Raw genomic sequence first — 19,526 nt, forward strand, 5'->3', positions numbered from 1 at the left:
TTGTGTTCTCTAAAGCTAACACAATTGTAGGTGACCAGTTAGATCATCAACAGCAGGAGACGACAAGTTAACCAAAAAAGCAACAGACATAGACCAAATTGCCTAAGGAAATATCCTTTTGCCTATGTTGCCAAAACTTGTTGAACTGGCCTTTCTGTTATTGTGTATAGAAAAAATACAAACGCAAAAAGAACACATGATTGACGTAAGGCTGAACAATTTCAAGCATGCAACCCCAGTCACAGATCTGGCCACCCCAGTTTGGACTCAGCCATATGCAAATCAGTCTTGACCCTGCGTCTCATGCGAATAGTCCAGCCCAAACTGCCAGGCCAGGTCCTCCCTGGACCAGAAACAAGCATCCTGGAACCAGTTTCAGTGAATCACTTGTCATCAGCCAGGCTAGCCCTAATCCAGTGACATGGTGGCACGGAACCCATGTCTGGGCATATACCCTTCCTACTTATGGTGACAAATGCAAAAAGTAAAATTGATGAACAGAATGCTGAACAATGTCAAACATTCTCCCCCAGTACAGAGATCTTGCCCTAAATTCATTGTTTTTTTTGTTCACCATGCCATTCCAGTTTGGACCTAGCCATATGCAAATCAGCTTTGACCCTGCTCCCCATGGGAACAGTCCAGCCGAACTGCCAGGCTAGGTCCTTCCTTAGGTCCAGGTGGTTAATGTTTGACATTGTTCAGCATTTCGTCCACCAACTGTTCTTTTTGTATAGACAAAATGCAAACATAAACAGAAATTCCTGCAGGACCCATCTCCATGATGAGAGTGTGTACAAAGTGACACTGGGATAGAAAGGGGGTTGATATTCGGAGGAGGCGCAGTTTAGAAAGAGTCTAGAACTGAATGATGCCAAAATGTGTCCACCTTGCTATAGAGTATAGAGCTTAAAAATATTAAAATGAAATGAATGATTGAATGCATCATGCATAATAAATACATCCAAAAATGCAAGCACTTTGGATACCTAGCTAGGGGACATTTCTAATTTAAAAATGTGGCAGATCATTTTGGATCTTGCTATGTCATTCTAATGAGGTCTCTTCTGTTATCCTAATCAAGCATGAAGCCTGGTGATTACCTATAATGTTGATTGTGTTTTAAAAGTAATTGTTCAATTTCTAAGGCAGGCCAGTGTCTAGATATCTGAGTCTTCTTAGAGGAATAACTGTATCATCTTTCTTGTGATTTCAATATGTTGTATCTTCTTGTTAATGTGAGATATTAACAGACTCTTTTAACCCTTTCTAAGCAGGAAAGCTCCGCACCTTGCAGAGCCAAGATCCCTCACTTTAACCCCTGCAACCTTCAGCACAGCCTCGCTTTCCTCTTTGGGTAGCGTTTCAGAAAGCACGACAGGCAAATATCGCCGATCCATCTATGTGCCGACAGCCGTTGTGGCCCCTGTCAGGAGCTCCACCGGGCCCAGTGTCTCCACCCAGATGTCCATACGAAGGGGGCGCACCAGTGTCAGAAAGAGTAAGTGGGAGATCATATGGATATTCATCAAAATGCCAGAGGAATTGAATGTGACATTACATGCCATTACATGTCCGGCGACCCTTGACAGCATCAGAGGGTTCAACATCTTGACTCGCCCTTTGCCTCTCATAAGCTTTCTTTTTAGGTCTCGGACACAGACAGCTTTAGCCTTTTAGTTGACAAGACCTTTTGTTTCCAATTCACGAGTATATAGTTACAATGGGCTTTGTGTCAGGCCTTTGCTCGCATTTGAAAGGCTTTATTGTCTATGTCAAGTGTCTGCTTTTCATTCCATGACTTTCTTCCCCATTCTTCTGCTTTTCATATCTAGAAGCATTTCAGTCTCACAGTGTTCTGACTGGCTGAGTTGTATCCTTCCACTGCTGACTTGATGGGACTTTGTTTTATGTAGCTTGTAGCATTCCACTGGGTGAATGTTTGTCCTTACTCTTTCACCTGCTTGTTTCTGTGTCCTTCCATCCCGCATGCTCCCTCTTTACTCCCTGCCTCCGCCGTACCTTGGTGCCCACTCTTCAATCCTGCTTCCTCTGCTGGCCATTCACCTCCTTTTTTTTTATATTTGTAGGCACTTTGTTAAATTTGTTTTAATGTTTAATGTAGCATTTTAACTTGAACATCTGCTGTGTTAGATCAGTAAGTTAAAAATGGCACTATGGGTTGCTACGTAAGCGCACATACGCCACAAGACATTTGTGTGCATGCGTCATGGCACATGCGTATGCATGCATGCATGACCTTCTTGGAGCAGGTTTTCTTTAGTAGAAAACGCAATGCAAATTTGATGGCCATGAGTGCCAGTGCACCATGATGTATGCATTCACATGTGGCTAATGAAAAGCAACAGTAAGGCCAATAGCTTAGCCTTTTAAAAACAAGTCTTATTGGTTTTGCCAATGTTTGTTGTTGCTTGGGGGCGAAAATAAGGGTAAGCACTGCAAACAGTGTCAACGGCTCGAATTAATTAGCCACGTAGAGCAGCGTCTAACACGCCAATTCCTAACTGATGTCCATGAGGAACTAGACATACACACAGGCCTTCCTTTTGACTTGGGAGATAACCCAGATTCAGTTGGCAACTAAGGGAGCGTTGAGTACAGATTGCAGCAATATGTAGTGACTTGGGTACGGACCACTAGTGAGTCTCATAGACTATGGGACATATTTACAAAGAAATGACGCAGCGCAGCACTGCAAGCAATTTAGCAGTGCCACACTGCATCATTTCAACCAGCATTCACAATGCAATAGGTCTCCCAATTGTGAAATTTTGAGTTATTGGCATTGTAAATGGCAATGCCTTTTATAATATTAAAAGGCATTGTTATTTACTATGCCAATAGCTCAGACTTTGGCAAAAGCGATACCTATTGTATTGTTGAGCGTGGTGTCCGTGAAGTGGGTGCCTCGATCACCATTGAAGTGAAAAAATTAAAAAATGAAACAGAGCGAAGTGTCCCTGAAGCGGGCCCCGCGATCACTATTAAAGTAAAAAATCAAAAATTAAACAGAGTGCGGTATTCCTGAAGCGGGCTCCACACTCAATATGAAAGTTTAAAAAAAAAATTCAAACTGAGCACGGCGTCCCTAAAGCTGCCACTCCACTCAGCGTGTAAGTTAGAGTGGCAGAGCACCCCATAAGAAAAGCGCCCACCATTGTCCTGTGTGGGTGCACTGCAAATACAAAAAGCAGCCGCCATTGTCCCCATCAGTGTCAATAAACAAAATAGTGCTCACTGACTTATAATGCAGACCGTGTAACAAGCCAAGTAAAAGGTGCAGTCGTAATGGGAGGTTAACAAATTCAGACAAGGCAGTAACAAGGAGGGACTAACAAGCCTATCTACGAACCAGAAGCCAGCATTTACAAAGGACAATGACACAAGCCAATGACAAACGCGGACAGAGAGTGGGCGGGGCTTCCAGTGCTTACTCCAATACAATATGCCTCTCAGAGCGAGCAACGAATGTGTGCTGCCACTAGGCTCGACCTAAAAACGTTGGGATGCATTGTATGCACAAGAATACAGCACACCCCTGTGTTTTCCCTTGCACCATCGCTAAAAAAGCTGCCTACAGCAAGCACAAGCTCCCGAGCACCATGGTGCAAGGGTGCCTGAGTTGCAGGGATGATTGTTTATGTGCAGGAAGGGACACCTTCCTGCAATCATTGAAGGTGATTTGCTCCTTCTATGTGTGCTGCAGAATACAGTGCACAGTGCACATAGAAAGAGTAAAATGTGAGGAGAAATAGAAGTATTTCTCCTCGTTTTGCCACTCTAACACCTGCTTTTTAATGGCATTCGTTTTTGGCGCTACTTCAGATTTACAAATCGGGGACAGCGTCAAAGAGCAATGGTTGTTGCAGTGGAACGTACACAGCAACACACATTGCATGCCTTTTTCATGCAGATACCATCATCTAAGGCACGGGTACTCATAGTACGGCCCGCGGGCCAGGGGGGGCCCGGCAAGCCTTCCCTGGCGGCCCGCGGACCTTGCAGACATGTACCCGTGTTTAATTTTTTTTTTTTTTACAGTGTCAGCAAAAACCCCTGCGGCAGCGTGACTCAGACTGCTGCTTTGTGGGGACCGGGCGATTCCCTTCGTAGTCAGAGTGGGGCTGCAGGGGGGCTAAGAGGTGACAAAGCCTCATTAACATACGAAGTGTCTTTTGAAGACGTGTGAAGTGCTCCGGTGAGGCTGTGTTTGTGGGTGTGCCTGCCCAGAAGCTGTCTTAGCCCGGGCACACACGGGCAAGGTGGAGGGAGGGAGACAGGGATGGAAAGGGAGGACGAGAGACAGGGAGGGAGAGGGAGGGAAGGAGAGTGAGGGAAGGAGAGTGAGGGAGAGTGATGGCAGGAGAGTGATGGCAGGAGAGTGAGGGCGAGGGAGAGGTAGAGCGAGGGAAGGAGAGAGTGAGGACGAGGGAGAGGGAGGACGAGGGAGAGGGAGGGAGAGCAAGTGAAGGAGAGAGTGAGGGAAGGAGAGAGTGAGGGAAGGAGAGTGAGGGAGGGAGAGGGAAGGAGAATGAAGGAAGGAGAGAGCGAGGGAAGGAGAGAGTGAGGGAGAGGGAGGTCAAGGGAGAGGGAGGACGAGGGAGAGGGAGGGAGAGCAAGGGAAGGAGAGAGCGAGGAAGGGAGAGAGCGAGGGAGGGAGAGAGCGAGGGAAGGAGAGAGTGAGGGAGAGGGAGGTCGAGGGAGAGGGAGGACGAGGGAGAGGGAGGGAGAGCAAGGGAAGGAGAGAGCGAGGGAAGGAGAGAGCGAGGAAGGGAGAGAGTGAGGGGGGAGAGAGCGAGGGAGGGAGAGAGAGAGAGTGAGGGAGAGTGAGGGATGGAGAGTGAAGGAGGGAGGGAGAGGGAAGGAGAGTGAGGGAAGGAGAGAGCGAGGGAAGGAGAGCGAGGGAAGGAGACCGAGGGAGGGAGAGTGAGGGAAGGAGAGAGTGAGGGAGAGTGAGGGAAGGAGGGAGAGGGAAGGAGGGGGATGGAAGGAGGGGGAGGAAAGGAGGGGGAGGAAGGAGAGAGCGAGGGAAGGAGAGAGCGAGGGAAGGAGAGCGTGGGAGGGAGAGTGAGGGAGGGAGAGTGAGGGAGGGAGAGTGAGGGAGGGAGGAGAGAGTGAGGGAAGGAGAGAGTGAGGGCGAGGAGAGGGCGAGGGAGAGGGAGGGCGAGGGAAGGAGAGAGGTAGTGAGGGAAGGAGAGAGGGAGGGAAGGAGAGAGGGAGCGAAGGAGAGAGGGAGGGAGAGTGAAGGAGGGAGAGGGAAGGAGAGTGAGGAAAGGGGAGAGTGAGGGAGAGTGAGGGAAGGAGGGAGTGGGAAGGAGAGAGAGAGGGAAGGAGAGCGAGGGAGGGAGTGCGAGGGAGGGAGAGCGAGGGGGAGGGAGGGAGAGGGAGAGAGGGAGGGAGAGGGAGGGAGGAGAGCGAGGGAGGATAGAGTGAGGGAGGAGAGAGTGAGGGAGGAGAGAGTGTGGGAAGGAGAGAGTGAGGGAAGGAGTGAGTGAGGGAAGGAGAGAGTGAGGGCGAGGAGAGAGGGAGGGCGAGGGGAGAGGGAGGGCGAGGGAAGGAGGGAGCGAGGGAAGGAGAGAGCGAGGAAAGGAGAGAGGGAGGGAGGGAGAGAGTGAGGGAAGGAGAGAGTGAGGGAAGGAGAGTGAGGGAGGGAGGGAGAGGGAAGGAGGGAGAGGGAAGGAGAGTAAGGGAGCCCGCCAAGAGTGAAGGAGCCCGCTAAGAGCGAGGGAGCCCGCTAAGAGTGAGGGAGCCCGCTAAGAGTGAGGGAGGGAGACAGAGTGAGGGAGGGAGACATAGTGAGGGAGGGAGACAGAGTGAGGGAGGGAGACAGAGTGAGGGAGGGAGAGAGAAGGAAACCGAGGGAAAGAGGGAAAGGGAAGGAGGGAAAGGGAAGGAGGGAGAGGGAAGGAGAGAGGGAGACAGAGGGAAGGAAGGAGAGAGGGAGACAGAGGGAAGGAGGGAGAGGGAAACAGAGTGAGGGAGAGGGAAACAGAGTGAGGGAGAGGGAAACTGAGGGAGAGGGAAACAGAGTGAGCGAGAGGGAAACTGAGGGAGAGGGAAACAGTGAGAGAGAGGGAAACTGAGGGAGAGGTAAACAGAGTGAGGGAGAGGAAAACTGAGGGAGAGGGAAACAGAGTGAGGGAGAGGAAGACAGAGATGGAGAGGTAGACAGAGATGGAGAGGTAGACAGAGATGGAGAGGGAGATATAGAGAGTGAGACATTCAGAGTGAGTGAGACAGAGGGAGAGAGGGAGTGAGCAAGACAGAGGGAGAGAAAGAGTGAGGCAGAGGGAGAGAGGGAGTGAGACAGAGGGAGAGAGGGAGTGAGACAGAGGGAGAGAGGGAGCGATACAGTCAGAGTGAGGGAGACAGATGGAGACAGAGAGACAGAGGGAGAGAGAGGGAGGGAGAGAGAGTGAGGGAGAGAAATAACGAGAGAGAGATGTGTGTATGCCGGGTCTGGTGGCTCAGTGGACGAAGGCGTCCGCTGCGGGGACCTGTGATCAACCTCATGGTCACAGTTTTTTTCTTGTTGCTCTAGCCCCGCCCCTTCCCCCACTGACCCCGCCCCCACCAGTGCGGCCCTCGGACATAAACCACACTGTAAATTTGGCCCCCTAGAGAAAGTTTGTGAGTACCCATGATCTAAGGGTATGACATTTACAAAGCCGCGTTAAGCAGTGCAAAGTGGCTTAGCGCCACTTTGTAAATACGGAGCAGGGCATTGTGCCACCGAAGCACCAAAGAAAGTGATGCTCCGGTGGCAAAATGCTCTTGCAAATATGCCCCTTTGTCTCCTTTAATTTAGAGATATATTCTGGAGCTAATTTACAAGTCCCGTGCACAATTTTTCCATATTAAAAGTGATGCACCAGCGGCGCGAGGAGCTTGTAAATAAGCCACTTGTTCCTGAAACCAATATGGGTATTTTCTTTTTGCTGATACTTGATTGGGTAGGAGCTGAAAGAGCAAACATGCACATCTTTGGTTAGCCACCTACCTCCAATATGCTTTTCCTTCGCAGGTGCCTCGCTGCCCAGGTACGGCCAAACAGGGCCACTTTTTCAGATGGACAACAGTCTCCGGCGAACTCCATCTGCCATTGTGCGGCCGCAGCAGTTCCAGAGCTACCAGAGCTTGGCAGACCAGAGCAGCAGCCCTTCGTCCCCCCCTGACTCAGGAGGAAGGCCTAACTCCTGTCATGACTTTGCCGTTGTCTTCGGCCGGGGTACTGAGCAAAGGGCTCATTCCGCGGACAGTTCGGTGATCTTGGACACCAAAGTGACTGTGACTAAAACCAGCACGATGCAAAAGCCTCCTGGTTCGGCGCCGCCGTCCATATTGGTGAAGCCAGACACATCCAAGAGCCTGTCAGAAAAGGTAAGTTTGGCATACGCCGTAGACAACATATTTGAAGTGTTCTAACTGGGATAGCATTATTGGTGAAGGTGATATGCAGTATGACCAGCTGCAAGTATAATGTAGCATCGTAAAGTGCCAATGTGCGTATATGGAGACCAGGAGATATAAAACAGACAGTTTGAAGCCAATGCAAAATTAGGGAAAATCTGTATGTGCCATTTGTGCTGCTTGTGTGATCTAGAAAGAAGCAAACAGATTTTGCTGCAGTCCATAATGCAGAATGGTTTTTGCTCCACGGTAATCAGGAGTGAAACAGATTATGAAACCATTTGCGACGCGTATTGTTTACAGATCATTTAACCCCTCCCATGCTCGGGACGGAACCGTTCCGTCACGAGCCTCGGGTGGACTGTGCTGGTGACGGAACGGTTCCGTCAAGGCCCGCTCGCCGCGCCTGCGCGGCGCGAATTCCTCGCCTGCGCGGCGCGATCTAATGAGCGGGCGAGGCTGTGACGGAACCGTTCCGTCACAAGCACAGCTCACCCGCGTGCCGTGACGGAGCGGTTCCGTAACGAGCACGGGACCGCCGCGCAGGCCTCACCCCCTTAGCACTGCGGCGGAATAGCCGCAGCAGTAAAGGGGTTAAAAAGAGAAATGGAGAATTTAGCAAACTATTTCTACCCAATGAATAAGACTGTTAAAAATGACAACTTACCTTGCACTGTTTTTTTTTCTTCCTAATAACTCATGAAGCAAACAAATTTGGCCTCTCAAGCGTGGTTAGGATTTGCTACATTTTGAGACATTAAATTGACTAAATTTGGTAGAAAAAGTGGCACTTCTACTTTGTTATTATTGTTATTTATTTCTTTTCTTTTCAATTGCCCATGAGAGCAGAGCGTGGCCACTTCGCATTAGAGTTTCCAGGAGAGCAAGATATATCACAAGAAGGCATTCAAAATGGAGAGGTAGTCGATATCTACATTGGCCTGTACAGGAAGAGTAAGGGCTGCTTGAACAAGCAGGGTTTCAGTCAGATATAGTCAGGAGATAAACCAAAGAAGGCTTCAAATACTATAAACTGAAACTAAATCTTTTGCACGGTGAGTAAAGAGGACTAAAACCTGCCATAGATGTTGTAGGGCATTTACGGAGAATGTCTGATCTCAGTGTGTGTTCATTTTTCTGTCTCTCTCTTGTCCACTCACTACAATCCCGTAAACTCAAACGCCTCTCCTTCTCTATTGCTCTGCTGCCTCTCCTTACCCTTGTGGCATTAATTAAAAATTGTATTTTTCTTTTTTTTTACTCTTGCTGGTTCAAGGACTTCAGCAGCTGCACACTGCAACCAGGCTGCTTGCTTGCACTTGCTTCCCCATCCGTTGGTCCATGCTCCAGCACTTCCTACTCGCTTTTTTATTTTAGAGCCCCCCCATCCAATTTTTTTTTAAATCACTGTTCAATTTAATTCAATTCTAAATTCTTTATTCAATCTCATAAGAAGCAGGCCATAAAAGTTGCATTATGAAAAAATCAATTCATAAATAGTAAAAACAAAATTAACAGTTCATGAATAAAAACAATCACAATAAAAAATAAAAAGCACTGGCAACATGAATAAATAGAAACTATAAAAACGGCATTGTTAAAACATTAACTGACGCAATTGGAGTGCATATTTTAAAAAGGAGTCTACTGCATTACACGAAATATGACTGTATAGAAGCACAGATAATTAAAAACCGTTAAGTGAGTGGTAGGTAAAACTTGCAAAAGAAGATAAAATAAAGGAAGGTCTGAGGAGATAATTCATCATATGGATATATATATATATATATATATATATATATATATATATATATATATATATATATATATATATATATATATATATATATATATATATATATATATATATATATATATATATATATATATATATATATATATATATATATATATATATATATACATATGTCAGAGAGAGCATGCTTTCCTGGCAGGAAACACAGCAGCCACCTAATAGAACCTAGCCTCAGTTGGGACAACAATCTCTGTTCATATGTACCCGAGACCAGGTTCAAATAAGGAGCCACCCCCTTTATGGTTTGTAGAAGACAATATTCTGTAATGGAGGGTTTAATTAATTCCCTACCCTCCCTCTTAGCCCCATGATGTGATAGAAAACATTACCTGACCCATCATTTGTCCTTTACACAGATATTAGCTGGCTTCTCATAAATATAGGAATAGCCTAAAGCAGAAGTGGTCTCCCTGATGTATTTAAGCCAGTGGTCCCTTACCAACAGGCGAGACAATCTAAAATAATTGTGCGAATTAGAGAAGCCTCCATATTCTGCCAGATTGGACACCGCAGCAACAGAGGAGCAAGGTTAATTAGATCTTCGACATACTCCAGGCCTAATTCCTGATGGACACCAAGGTGCGATATAGATTAGAGGAGCTATTAAAAATCTGCACAAGTACCTCCTCAGGAGAAAATTGGGTATTGAGCTGCAACACACAATCAGCCATTCCTTTCTCTTGATTAAGCACACTAGAGCAATACATTCTACTAAAATGGTCTATTCAGCTTCCGTGCCAATATGAGTATGAGTATTGGGCGACACACCTGAAACAAGGCCAATATACACTGACTTCCAGAAAGCCTGAGGGTCTTTGGCCACATAAGCAGATACTAACGTTTCCCATTTCTCATCCTTCAAATTGGCCATTCTCTGCTTTAAATAGAGTGACCAGAATTTTAAAGCCATAAACCTGGTCATTTCACAAAAATAGAAGGAGGACTACAATTTTACTTCAAGTAAAAACCTTCCTGTATGCAGCAATTGCTTCCTGATCCCTTGGAGAACACTTCAGTTCCTTTCGTAGTCTAATATTTGCAGTTCTGCAGGCCTTATCACCCCAGGACTAATTGTATCTCATTCTGTTTCCTATGGGCCTTGTGAGCATATCTCTTATGCAAGAAGTTAATTCTGCAAATTTGCTCAGCGTTGCATTGGGTCCGAGTTCCTTTGATAAACATGAATTTATCAAATCCACACACCCATCTGTAATCTTACACATTAAAGTATTCAGATTTGCAGAATGCCAAACATCTTTCATAGATAATGACTGCTCAAACCTTTCAATGCACTTTAGCCCACTTACAGGGACTCTTATAGAGATAATTAATGGGTTGTGATCACTGTATATGGTGGGGAGAACATTCCGCTCCAAGGCAAGAGAATGCATACTTCGAGAGACAAAGATGTAATTAATTACAGATCTTCACCCCCCCCCCCCCTTCCCATATAAGTCAGGTTAATAGATGTAGTCAAATTAGTAGCAGCACTCTCTAGGTCATAGGAAGCCAAGTATGTATATAGCAAATACCCCCAGAATTTATGCCATCCTCCCAATTAAACTCAGATGAAGATGGGGAGAAAGTCGAGGATGGCAAAACAGGCGTGGCAACCACTTTTGATTTAATATCACCAGCCAGTATGATGCACTCAATTATGCATTCCTATCAGCTAGTTGTTCCAAAAAAAAAAAACAGCCCATGAAAATTCTGATCTCCCCTAGCTGAAAAATCATTATTATATAAATTAACCATAACTATGCCAACATTGGAACCCCACCTAAAATCGAAAGCCTGCATATTTCCCCCTCTGTCTGTACCTTCATTATTTTGCAGCCAATACCTTCTTTAAACTAAGGGGGCAGACTTCCCTTAGCCCTGTCTGAGGGTGAGGAGGATGCTGGGATTTTATACTATCTATGCTCATCAATAAATATTACAATCCAACGCCTACGTTTCCTGCAAAAATACAATCTCATAACTGTTAATAAGGGCATGTTAGTCCCGAATCAGCAGCTTGGATGCCAACCTAGCTATGGGACGGAACGCGTCTGCTGTCTTTTTTTTTAATTTTTTATTGAGATGGTACCGGGTATCACATAAATTCATAACTTAACAGGATACAATTCAGGTATTCAAAGTACAAAATAACATAATGTAAACACATTCATAGGAATCAAACAGGCCAGAAATTATAACAAACAATAGTATATAAGAGTATAGATTCAGTATCTCAACTTGATCTTTAAGTTCTTATTCATCTAATTTCTCTCCAATTTTTCAGCGGAGCCCAAATCTTATTACCCAATTCCCGCATCCTCCTTCCTTTAAAGTCATACAAACATTCCTCAACGTTATGGATTCCCAGCAATTTAGTTAACCACAGCTGGAAGGTAGGGGCTACAGGATCTTTCCAACCAGCCGATATTAAAATCCTCAGAACAGCCATGGAAATGAAAATAAATGCTTCATCTTCATATTCTAACCTTAGACTGGCATCCCTGCCGATCAAAATCATGGTAGAGGATAGAGTGATCTGTTTCTCTAACAGGCCCGTTAAAAATCTTTCAATTTCTTTATGAACAGGAGTTAAATTCTGACAATTATAAAACATATGTGGTAAATCTGCTGGACCTTGATCGCACCTGGGGCATCTATCATTTTCCCTCTTACCCCACTTGAACAACTTAGCAGGTGTGTAATATAGATTAAAAATAGTCTTATAATGTTGTGCCTTTAAATTCGAAGCTCTAAGTATCTTTTTATTCATTGCGAGGGCAAAGTCAATATCTACATCCGAATCCCCAGTTCTTTCCGCCCAATCTGATTCGATTTGACCAATGTCATCCCCCAAACCCTGCAGAAGATAGCTGTAACCAATTTTAATCCTCTTACCGCCATTCATCACGTATTTCAGAATTGGGTTGAGCTCCTGAATTAAAATCCTAGGTCTAATAGCTTTCAGTGTTTCTTCTAACTGTCTGTATAAAAACCATTGGATAGCTGGTATACCAAATTTTTGTTGAAGCACGTCGAAACCCAATAATTCATCCTCCACCATGACATCACCCAGACACTTAATCCCCGCTTCCTTCCATATCTTACTATTTCTATTCTGTCCGAGGTGTACAAAAGGATTTGAATGCCAAATATCTATCATACTATTAATTTTCGGAATCTTCAGATATCTCATTATTGCTTTCCATGTGCCCCAGGCACTCAACATCACTCTGCTCTTACCCCTTTTAAAAAATCTACAATTCATTTCTCGAGTAAGCAAACCCACTGCTTTTCTACCTACTAGTAATTCGTAAATTGTAGGAGCTCTATCTACGTCGTTCAATACATCACTATCATCATATTTAAACAAAACATTCATTTGAAATATAAAACAGGCCCAATGATACAGCCTCAAATTTGGTGCAGTCAAGCCCCCTCCCTCCAATGGTGCTGATAGTCGAGCCAGAGATCTACGGATTTTCCCATATTGCCATACAAATTGTGAGAAAACAGCTTCCATTTTCTTCAGGACACCCTCTTCTACGAGCAAAGGTATGGCTCGAAAAAGGTACAGAATTTTTGGGAACATGGACATCTTCAGAACATTCACTCTTCCAATTAGTGATAAGTGTAAAACGTCTATTCTTCTTAGTTCTATTGTTGTAATCAGGGGTACATAATTCTCTTGTACAATTTTCTCCACATTCGCGTTGATCCTCACCCCCAGATAAACTGCTGATTCCACATACCTTCGATCAGCTTTATATATATTATTAGTACTGATTATTATAGTTTTTCCTTCATTTAGCTTATACCCCGAACGAATCCCAAATGTTTTAGCTAGTTGACTCAATTCTCTTATGGCCGTCTGCGGGTTGGTAGTAGTTATTGCCAAGTCATCCGCGTAGGCCAATAATTTGGTTGAGTGTCCATTTAATATAACCGGGGAGATTTGATCTGATTCTAGGATTTTTCTTATTAATGGATCAATGTAAAGAGCGAAGAGTATAGGGGAGCAAGGACATCCCTGACGAGTGCCTCTCCTAATTACCACTTCATCTGACTGTAGTCCCATAGTTGTAATTCGGGCTACTGGATCTACATACATGGCTTTTATAGCTTTCATACATTTTCCTCCAAACCCTCTACTGACCAGCACCTCCCATAGGAATTCCCAGACCACTCGGTCGAAGGCTTTTTCAGCGTCTAGAAGAATCATGCCCATCTCCCCCCCCCCCCATGACAGCCGGCGCATCGAACAATGAAATTGCCCGCGAGGTGTGATCTGTCGTACCTCTCCCTGGGACAAACCCGTGCTGCCAAGGAGAGACAAGTTGGCCAATGATTCCCCCCAACCTCTTTGCCCATACCTTTGAATACAGTTTGGTATCCGCATTTATCAATGATATTGGTCGATAAGAGCCCGGGTTTTCTTCAGGTTTGCCTTTTTTATGGAAGACCACAATGTTAGTCTGTTTCCATGAGTCTGGAATCTTCCCTGAGCATATTATTCCGTTAAAAAGATCAAGAAGTATAGGCAGAATTTCCTCCCCAAGAATTTTATATACCTCGATAGGTATCCCGTCTGGGCCTGCAGCTTTGCCTGCTGCAAGATCTTGTAATGCTATCCTGATCTCTTCTAGGGAAATATCTTTCTCCAGCTGCTCTCTGTCTTTCTCCTCTAACACTGGATAGGGGGTTCCAGAGTCTTGTCTAGATGGTATCCAACTGCCCTCTTGATCATATGATTTTTGGTAAAATCTCTGGAAAACACCCATTATCTCTCTCGGCTCAGTATGTACTATTCCATTCTCTTCAATCTTCTGAATATTATTTTTATTGAAATCTTGCCTTATGCGCAGTGCAAGTGCTCTACCAGCTTGTTCACCTGTCTCATATCTTTTAGCTCGAGAAGTCTGATAATCTCTAGTTTCCTTTTGCGTAAATATTTTTAAGATATCTCCTTTGATCAACGCCATATTTTTAGCTGTTTCCCTCCCATCATTGCCTAATCCTATTTCCTCTGTGTGCCGATTCTCTGATGTTGCTAACTCTGAGATGAGCTTTTCCAGCTTATTTCTATCCTCCTTCCTTAGTCTTGCGGAGCAGCTGATCGTCTCCCCCCTTAAAGATGCCTTAAAGGCTTCCCATACCCCATTCCTGGACGAACTATATCTATTTATTTAAAAAAAACTCCTTTGCCCACTGTTTTATATATTTAACAAATCTATCATCATTTAGAAGTTTCCTTTCAAAAGTCCATTTAGTTGTTCTCTTAGGTATGTTATCTACTTTATATGTCATTATCAGGGGGTTATGATCCGAGACTATTCTTGGTAACTTAGTAATTCTAACTTTGCATAACTCTCTCGTAGAGACAAAAAAATAATCTAACTTAGAGTATTTCTGAGCTGGAAATGAAAAATAAGTGTAACCCGGGTCTCCAGAAACTTTTTCTGACCATACATCTGACAGACCATGAGACCTTAGGAGAGAGCTTAATGCTCTATATACCTTCTGTTTACGTCCTATATAATTACCAGCTTGCCTCCAATTTGCCGAAATATTCAAATCCCCACACAACACCAAAGGGGTACCCCAGTTAGCCAGTTCCTCCTCCATCTCATCAAATACTGCTGGGTCATCATCATTTGCACCATATATTACACACAAAGTGATACCAAGGTCTAGCTCAACCAAAACCCATCTACCTGAGCCGTCTGTTTTAGTGCGTCTTACTCCCCCCAAATTACATTTCCCCATAATAGCAACCCCTCTTGTTGTAGATGTTTGTGACGAGCAACCTAACAAATTGTAACCGGGGATATTCAGTAGTTTCCTTTTAGCCCAGGGTAGATGTGTTTCTTGTATACACACTACATCAATATTGTTAAGCTTCACAAATTGAGTCATTCTCTGTCGCTTCTTCCAGTCATTTAGGCCCCCTACATTGATAGTACATATCTTAATGTCTGACATTATTAACATTTTTTACCTCCATCCTGATTATATCCATGAATCTGCCACATACCGATAACAGACCCTTTTCCATCTCAAAATTTTTCCCCCCCTTTTTACACCCCACCACCACCCCCGCCACCCTCCCCTCCCCCCCCAACTCCTCCCCTCCCCCCTTCAACCCCTCTATCCCTCCCTCCTCTCCCCCCTTCCACCCCTTTTCAGAGGCGCTCAGACCAACCGGTCTGTGCATGTGATGGTTCGCAGTGCTAACTGAAGAGATTCACATGATAGCCATCATGGAACCTGCAACCCTTTTATCTCCTTCAACCTGTGCAACACCCACAACAACAACCTGTGCAACACCCAATCCTCAACCATTCCACCCCCTGCCAATTCTTACTAATTCATATTTTAAGGCCTTTTACTTATATCCACCAAACCTTTTCCTAATCACATCCATGGAGTAGCCTAGGAACCTTGAGTATCTAGATACTCCTTTGCTTTAACTTCAGAGGAAAAATACAAGGTTCTCCCCCCATTAATTATTTTCAACTGTGCCGGATTGATTAGGTATGCTTGCATGCCCTTATCCTGAAACGGTTTTATCATCTGTCTAAGTCTCCAGCGTCTCTCCACCGTGACATGACAAAAATCCGGTCGGACAAAGAAGGAAAAGCCATCAGCATTCTTTTTTGAGTCTGGTCTTGCCTTTTCTGAGATTGCCTGCTTCAGGTTAAAATTACCAAGGAATATTAAAATCGCTCTAGGTTTGTCTCCCTCCTTAGCATTTTTATGAACTTTGACGAGGATACGATGTGCCCTCTGGATCTCCTTCGTCCAATCCCATCCCTTCAACTCAGTGAAGGCATGTTCAAAAAGTTTTATTACAAAGGCCCTTGTGTCCGTATTTTCTGATCCCTCCGGTATCCCAAGAATGCGGAGATTATTTTGCCTTGCTCTATTCTCCAACGCCTCGAGTTTCCACTGCACATCAATCAACTGTTCGCCTTGTTGATCCACTTTGCAAGAGGCAGCTGTCGTCTCAGCTTCTGTCACGACAACTCTTTCTTCAAGGTTGGTAACGCGTTCTCCCAGGTTCGTACATACTCTTGCCAATTTTCTTACCGCTCCTTGTATTTTCCTGGCTACAGCCTGTGATTTGCGACTCTCTTGTCGGGCCTCTTCTCTATGTGCCAGTATTTCCTGATGTATTACCTCCAAAAGAGACATTTGAGCTGCTTCCCCTCCAGGGCTCTCCGCTGAGGGGTTAGACTGAGGGTGATCACGTCTCTGTCCATTAATTCTTGACCCTATATTGTTTTTTCCCGCGGTTGCCGGAGGAATATCTTCTTCCTTGTCAGGTTCGCTATCGGTGGCTGAGCCACTATCCTCTCGATCCAGGCTGCCCTCATCTTCGTCCGACCATTCCCCCCCTCTGAGAGTGAGAAGAAAGCCTCACTAGGGACCTCTTTTTTATCTTCTGCGTTTTCTGCGTTGTCAATGGGCTCCTCTTCCAATTCCTCTTCCAGCTCCTGGATGGGAGTTTCAGTATCTAGGTCTAGTATAGGCTTAGTAGGTATAGTCTGAGTGGTAGTTTCAGTTTCTTCCACTACCTGCATCTGCCCGTTGCTGTCCCCCTCTTTATTTGCTGAATCAATCATCTGAGCAGGTAGAGCTGTGTCTTGTGCAGCCATCTTTTTTCCCTTCGGGCTATAATTCTCTATTAACCCTGCCTCCAAAGCCTCACTAGTAGATTCTTTGTCCTTGCTTATCTTTTGAAAGATATTGGAGATTGGGGTAGTGCCATGGTTAGCTTTAGCTACTCCTTGTTGCTGTATTGTTTTTTTAGTTGGGGATATTAGGTTCTGATTCTTCCTTTTAGTTCCATCACCCTCCTTTTCCGACAGTAGCTCTGCCTGTTCAGCAGCCGCTATTCTTCTTACAGCTGCTTTGGCGCTGGCACTCATTTTCGGAGCCATAATCTCTTTTCTCCTCTCCTTATCCCCAAACTGCTCCTTACCACTTGCTTTAATGTCCCAGTCGCTTTCCTCCGTCTCTATTACTGCTTCCAGCGTGTTCTGTAGTTCTTTATGCTCCGCTTGCACATGAGCACTTGTCCGCTTACATCTCAAACGCTGCTGCCGGGACCTGCAGAGCAAGCGCCGCCCGCTTCGTGAGCTCCGCTTCCACTCGGCGAACTCCGCTAGCTCCGCGACCAGACCTGCCCCCGTTACGCCTCCTGACGTAACCCTCCTTGCGGTCTGTGTAAGCTCCCGTAGAAGCCGCCTGAGCGGCCGATAACAGGTAAGGGGCATACGGCGAATTTTCTCTCTCTGTCTTTTCCAATCCTTACAATGCTCCGACTGTAAACCACGAGTTTTGCATGGTCGTGTAGTTGCTGACTTTTTCAATCCCGGTTACGGGTTACTGCATAACAATTGGGCCGGCATCTCTCCAGTTGCACTGCTGCCCGGCCGTCCTACGCGGCCGCCATCTTGCCTCTCTAGAACGCGTCTGCTGTCTAGTCAAATGCGTGCTGTGTTTTTAAAGAATTACTATGGATTAAAAGAATAAAAGGAACAGTTTCTACAGCAAAAAACGCCGACTAACGTTTTTCATTTGGGAAGATATTTTTCCATTGTTCTGTGATGAACTATGCACACTAACACCCTTTCACTAACTATTTATTATAGGGACATTTTTTGTCCTTTTTCCCATTATGCGTAAGTAATATTATGGGTAGATTAAAGACAAAATCCCAGGCACAGTTTTCCCCACAATAATAAAATGACTTCGATAAAAAAAACAAGGGTGAAGCTTCCTCCTGGTAACAGGCCCCCAGCAAAAAGAAGAAAGAACGGGGAAGGGGGTATAAACAATAGCACAAATGTGCAACAAAGTACCTTGATGAATCGCCGAGGACGCCAAGCAGCTATGGAGTAAGCAGGAGACAAAACCAACTGATGGGAGGTGTAGGCCAGCCTCTTCATGGAGATGACAGGCTCAAGACAGGCCCTCCCAGCGTGAGTCTTGGGGTGCTTTAAGCGCTTTGGGGCTCCTCCGCCAAACAGCAAAACAGGCACCTCCTGGTGCGATGACAGCTGGGATAGTGAGTCCCCCTCAGGCAACAACGTAGTAGGTCCCGAAAGTGTGAGTCTTTTCGGTGCTATAAGTGCTTAGAGGCTCCTCCCCCAAACAGCAAAAAAGGCAACTCCTGTCGCGATAACAGCTGGGATAGTGAGTCCCCCTCAGGCAACATAACAGCGGGTTAAATCACTATTATAAAGTGGCCATTAACCATGTTGGAACAGTAAAATAAAAATAGCAAAAATGGCCATTGATGTGTCACACTGTTTACCAATCTTGGAATAGTGAAGAAAAAAATCAATATTCCAAGATGGACTCTGTGTGTGTGCATATGTCATGACACTCCAGTGGTCACTTTGTTATATTTAATACACCATTCTTACCACTCTAATGTGAGAACGTAAAACTAAAAATAATTTTCAAAAAAGTGCCAAAAAAACATCCGCAAAGACGATGCATCAGCCTTCCCCCCCCTTTAAAGACAAGATGTAACTGTTTTGCCAATGTTTGTGTTCCTTGTTGGATGGTACATGGCGAGCTCTTCTGACAGACAGAAGGCTCTCAGAGCAGGGATGACTTTGAGGATTATTGGCAGTGTTTGCAGCTTGAGTCTTACCTACACTGGGAAGCAGCAAAGGTCACAGAGGACAAAATACAAATACGGCCCCAAGTTGGGATCCTCCAGGATGCCTTACAGACACTCACTTTGATCATCCAGAAGACCCAGTACAGCCATTACAATAGTCAATCCGGGCTGAGATCAAGACTTGTATACCATGGATTAGATGTGTGAACTAAGCATGGGCGGAAAATCCGTTCGCTCGCGGATTTTGCGGATTTTCGGTAAATTCGCAATCCGCGAGATTCGCGAATCTCCCGCAAAATCCGCAAATCCGCGAGCAGCGGATTTTGCTCGCACTGTTCGCGTGAGTTCGCGGCTTCCCAGTACAACTTCGCGCCCCGCGAATAAGTGCAAAATTGCAGAAATACGATCTTAGCAAAACTGAAACTACTTACCAGGTTCAAAAGTTCAGGCTCATCATTAGTAGCCATTTCCTGTAGTGCTTCCTGAGGGGCCCCTCCAGAGTTCAGTTGCCAGTTGCAACTATTATGTGACCCTGCTCTGAACCTCAGAATAGTTACACATATGCCACAAAGGTCCTGAATTACAGCTAAGGGAGACAAGCAGGAGCCAGGCTGGAGGTTCAAATCCATTAATCAGCCCCTAATT

General features: G+C 45.3%; 1 protein-coding gene across 6 annotated transcripts in view; it reads left to right on the forward strand.

Annotated features, from left to right (window-relative positions):
• Positions 1-19,526, forward strand: part of SH3RF2 (SH3 domain containing ring finger 2) — a 252,903-nt gene that overhangs the window by 218,293 nt on the left and 15,084 nt on the right. For 3 of the 6 annotated variants that reach the window (XM_086931655.1, XM_086931653.1, XM_086931654.1), the window contains exons 8-9: positions 1,275-1,501; positions 7,046-7,401. In XM_086931655.1, coding sequence (XP_086787781.1) covers positions 1,275-1,501; positions 7,046-7,401 — 583 coding nt within the window. The remainder of the gene's footprint in view (positions 1-1,274; positions 1,502-7,045; positions 7,402-19,526) is intronic. The other 3 variants (XM_086931656.1, XM_086931658.1, XM_086931657.1) reach the window with 1 other exon arrangement.

This window comes from Lissotriton vulgaris, chromosome 7 (assembly GCF_964263255.1).
Source record: "Lissotriton vulgaris chromosome 7, aLisVul1.2, whole genome shotgun sequence".
NCBI classification, from domain to species: Eukaryota; Metazoa; Chordata; class Amphibia; order Caudata; family Salamandridae; genus Lissotriton; species Lissotriton vulgaris.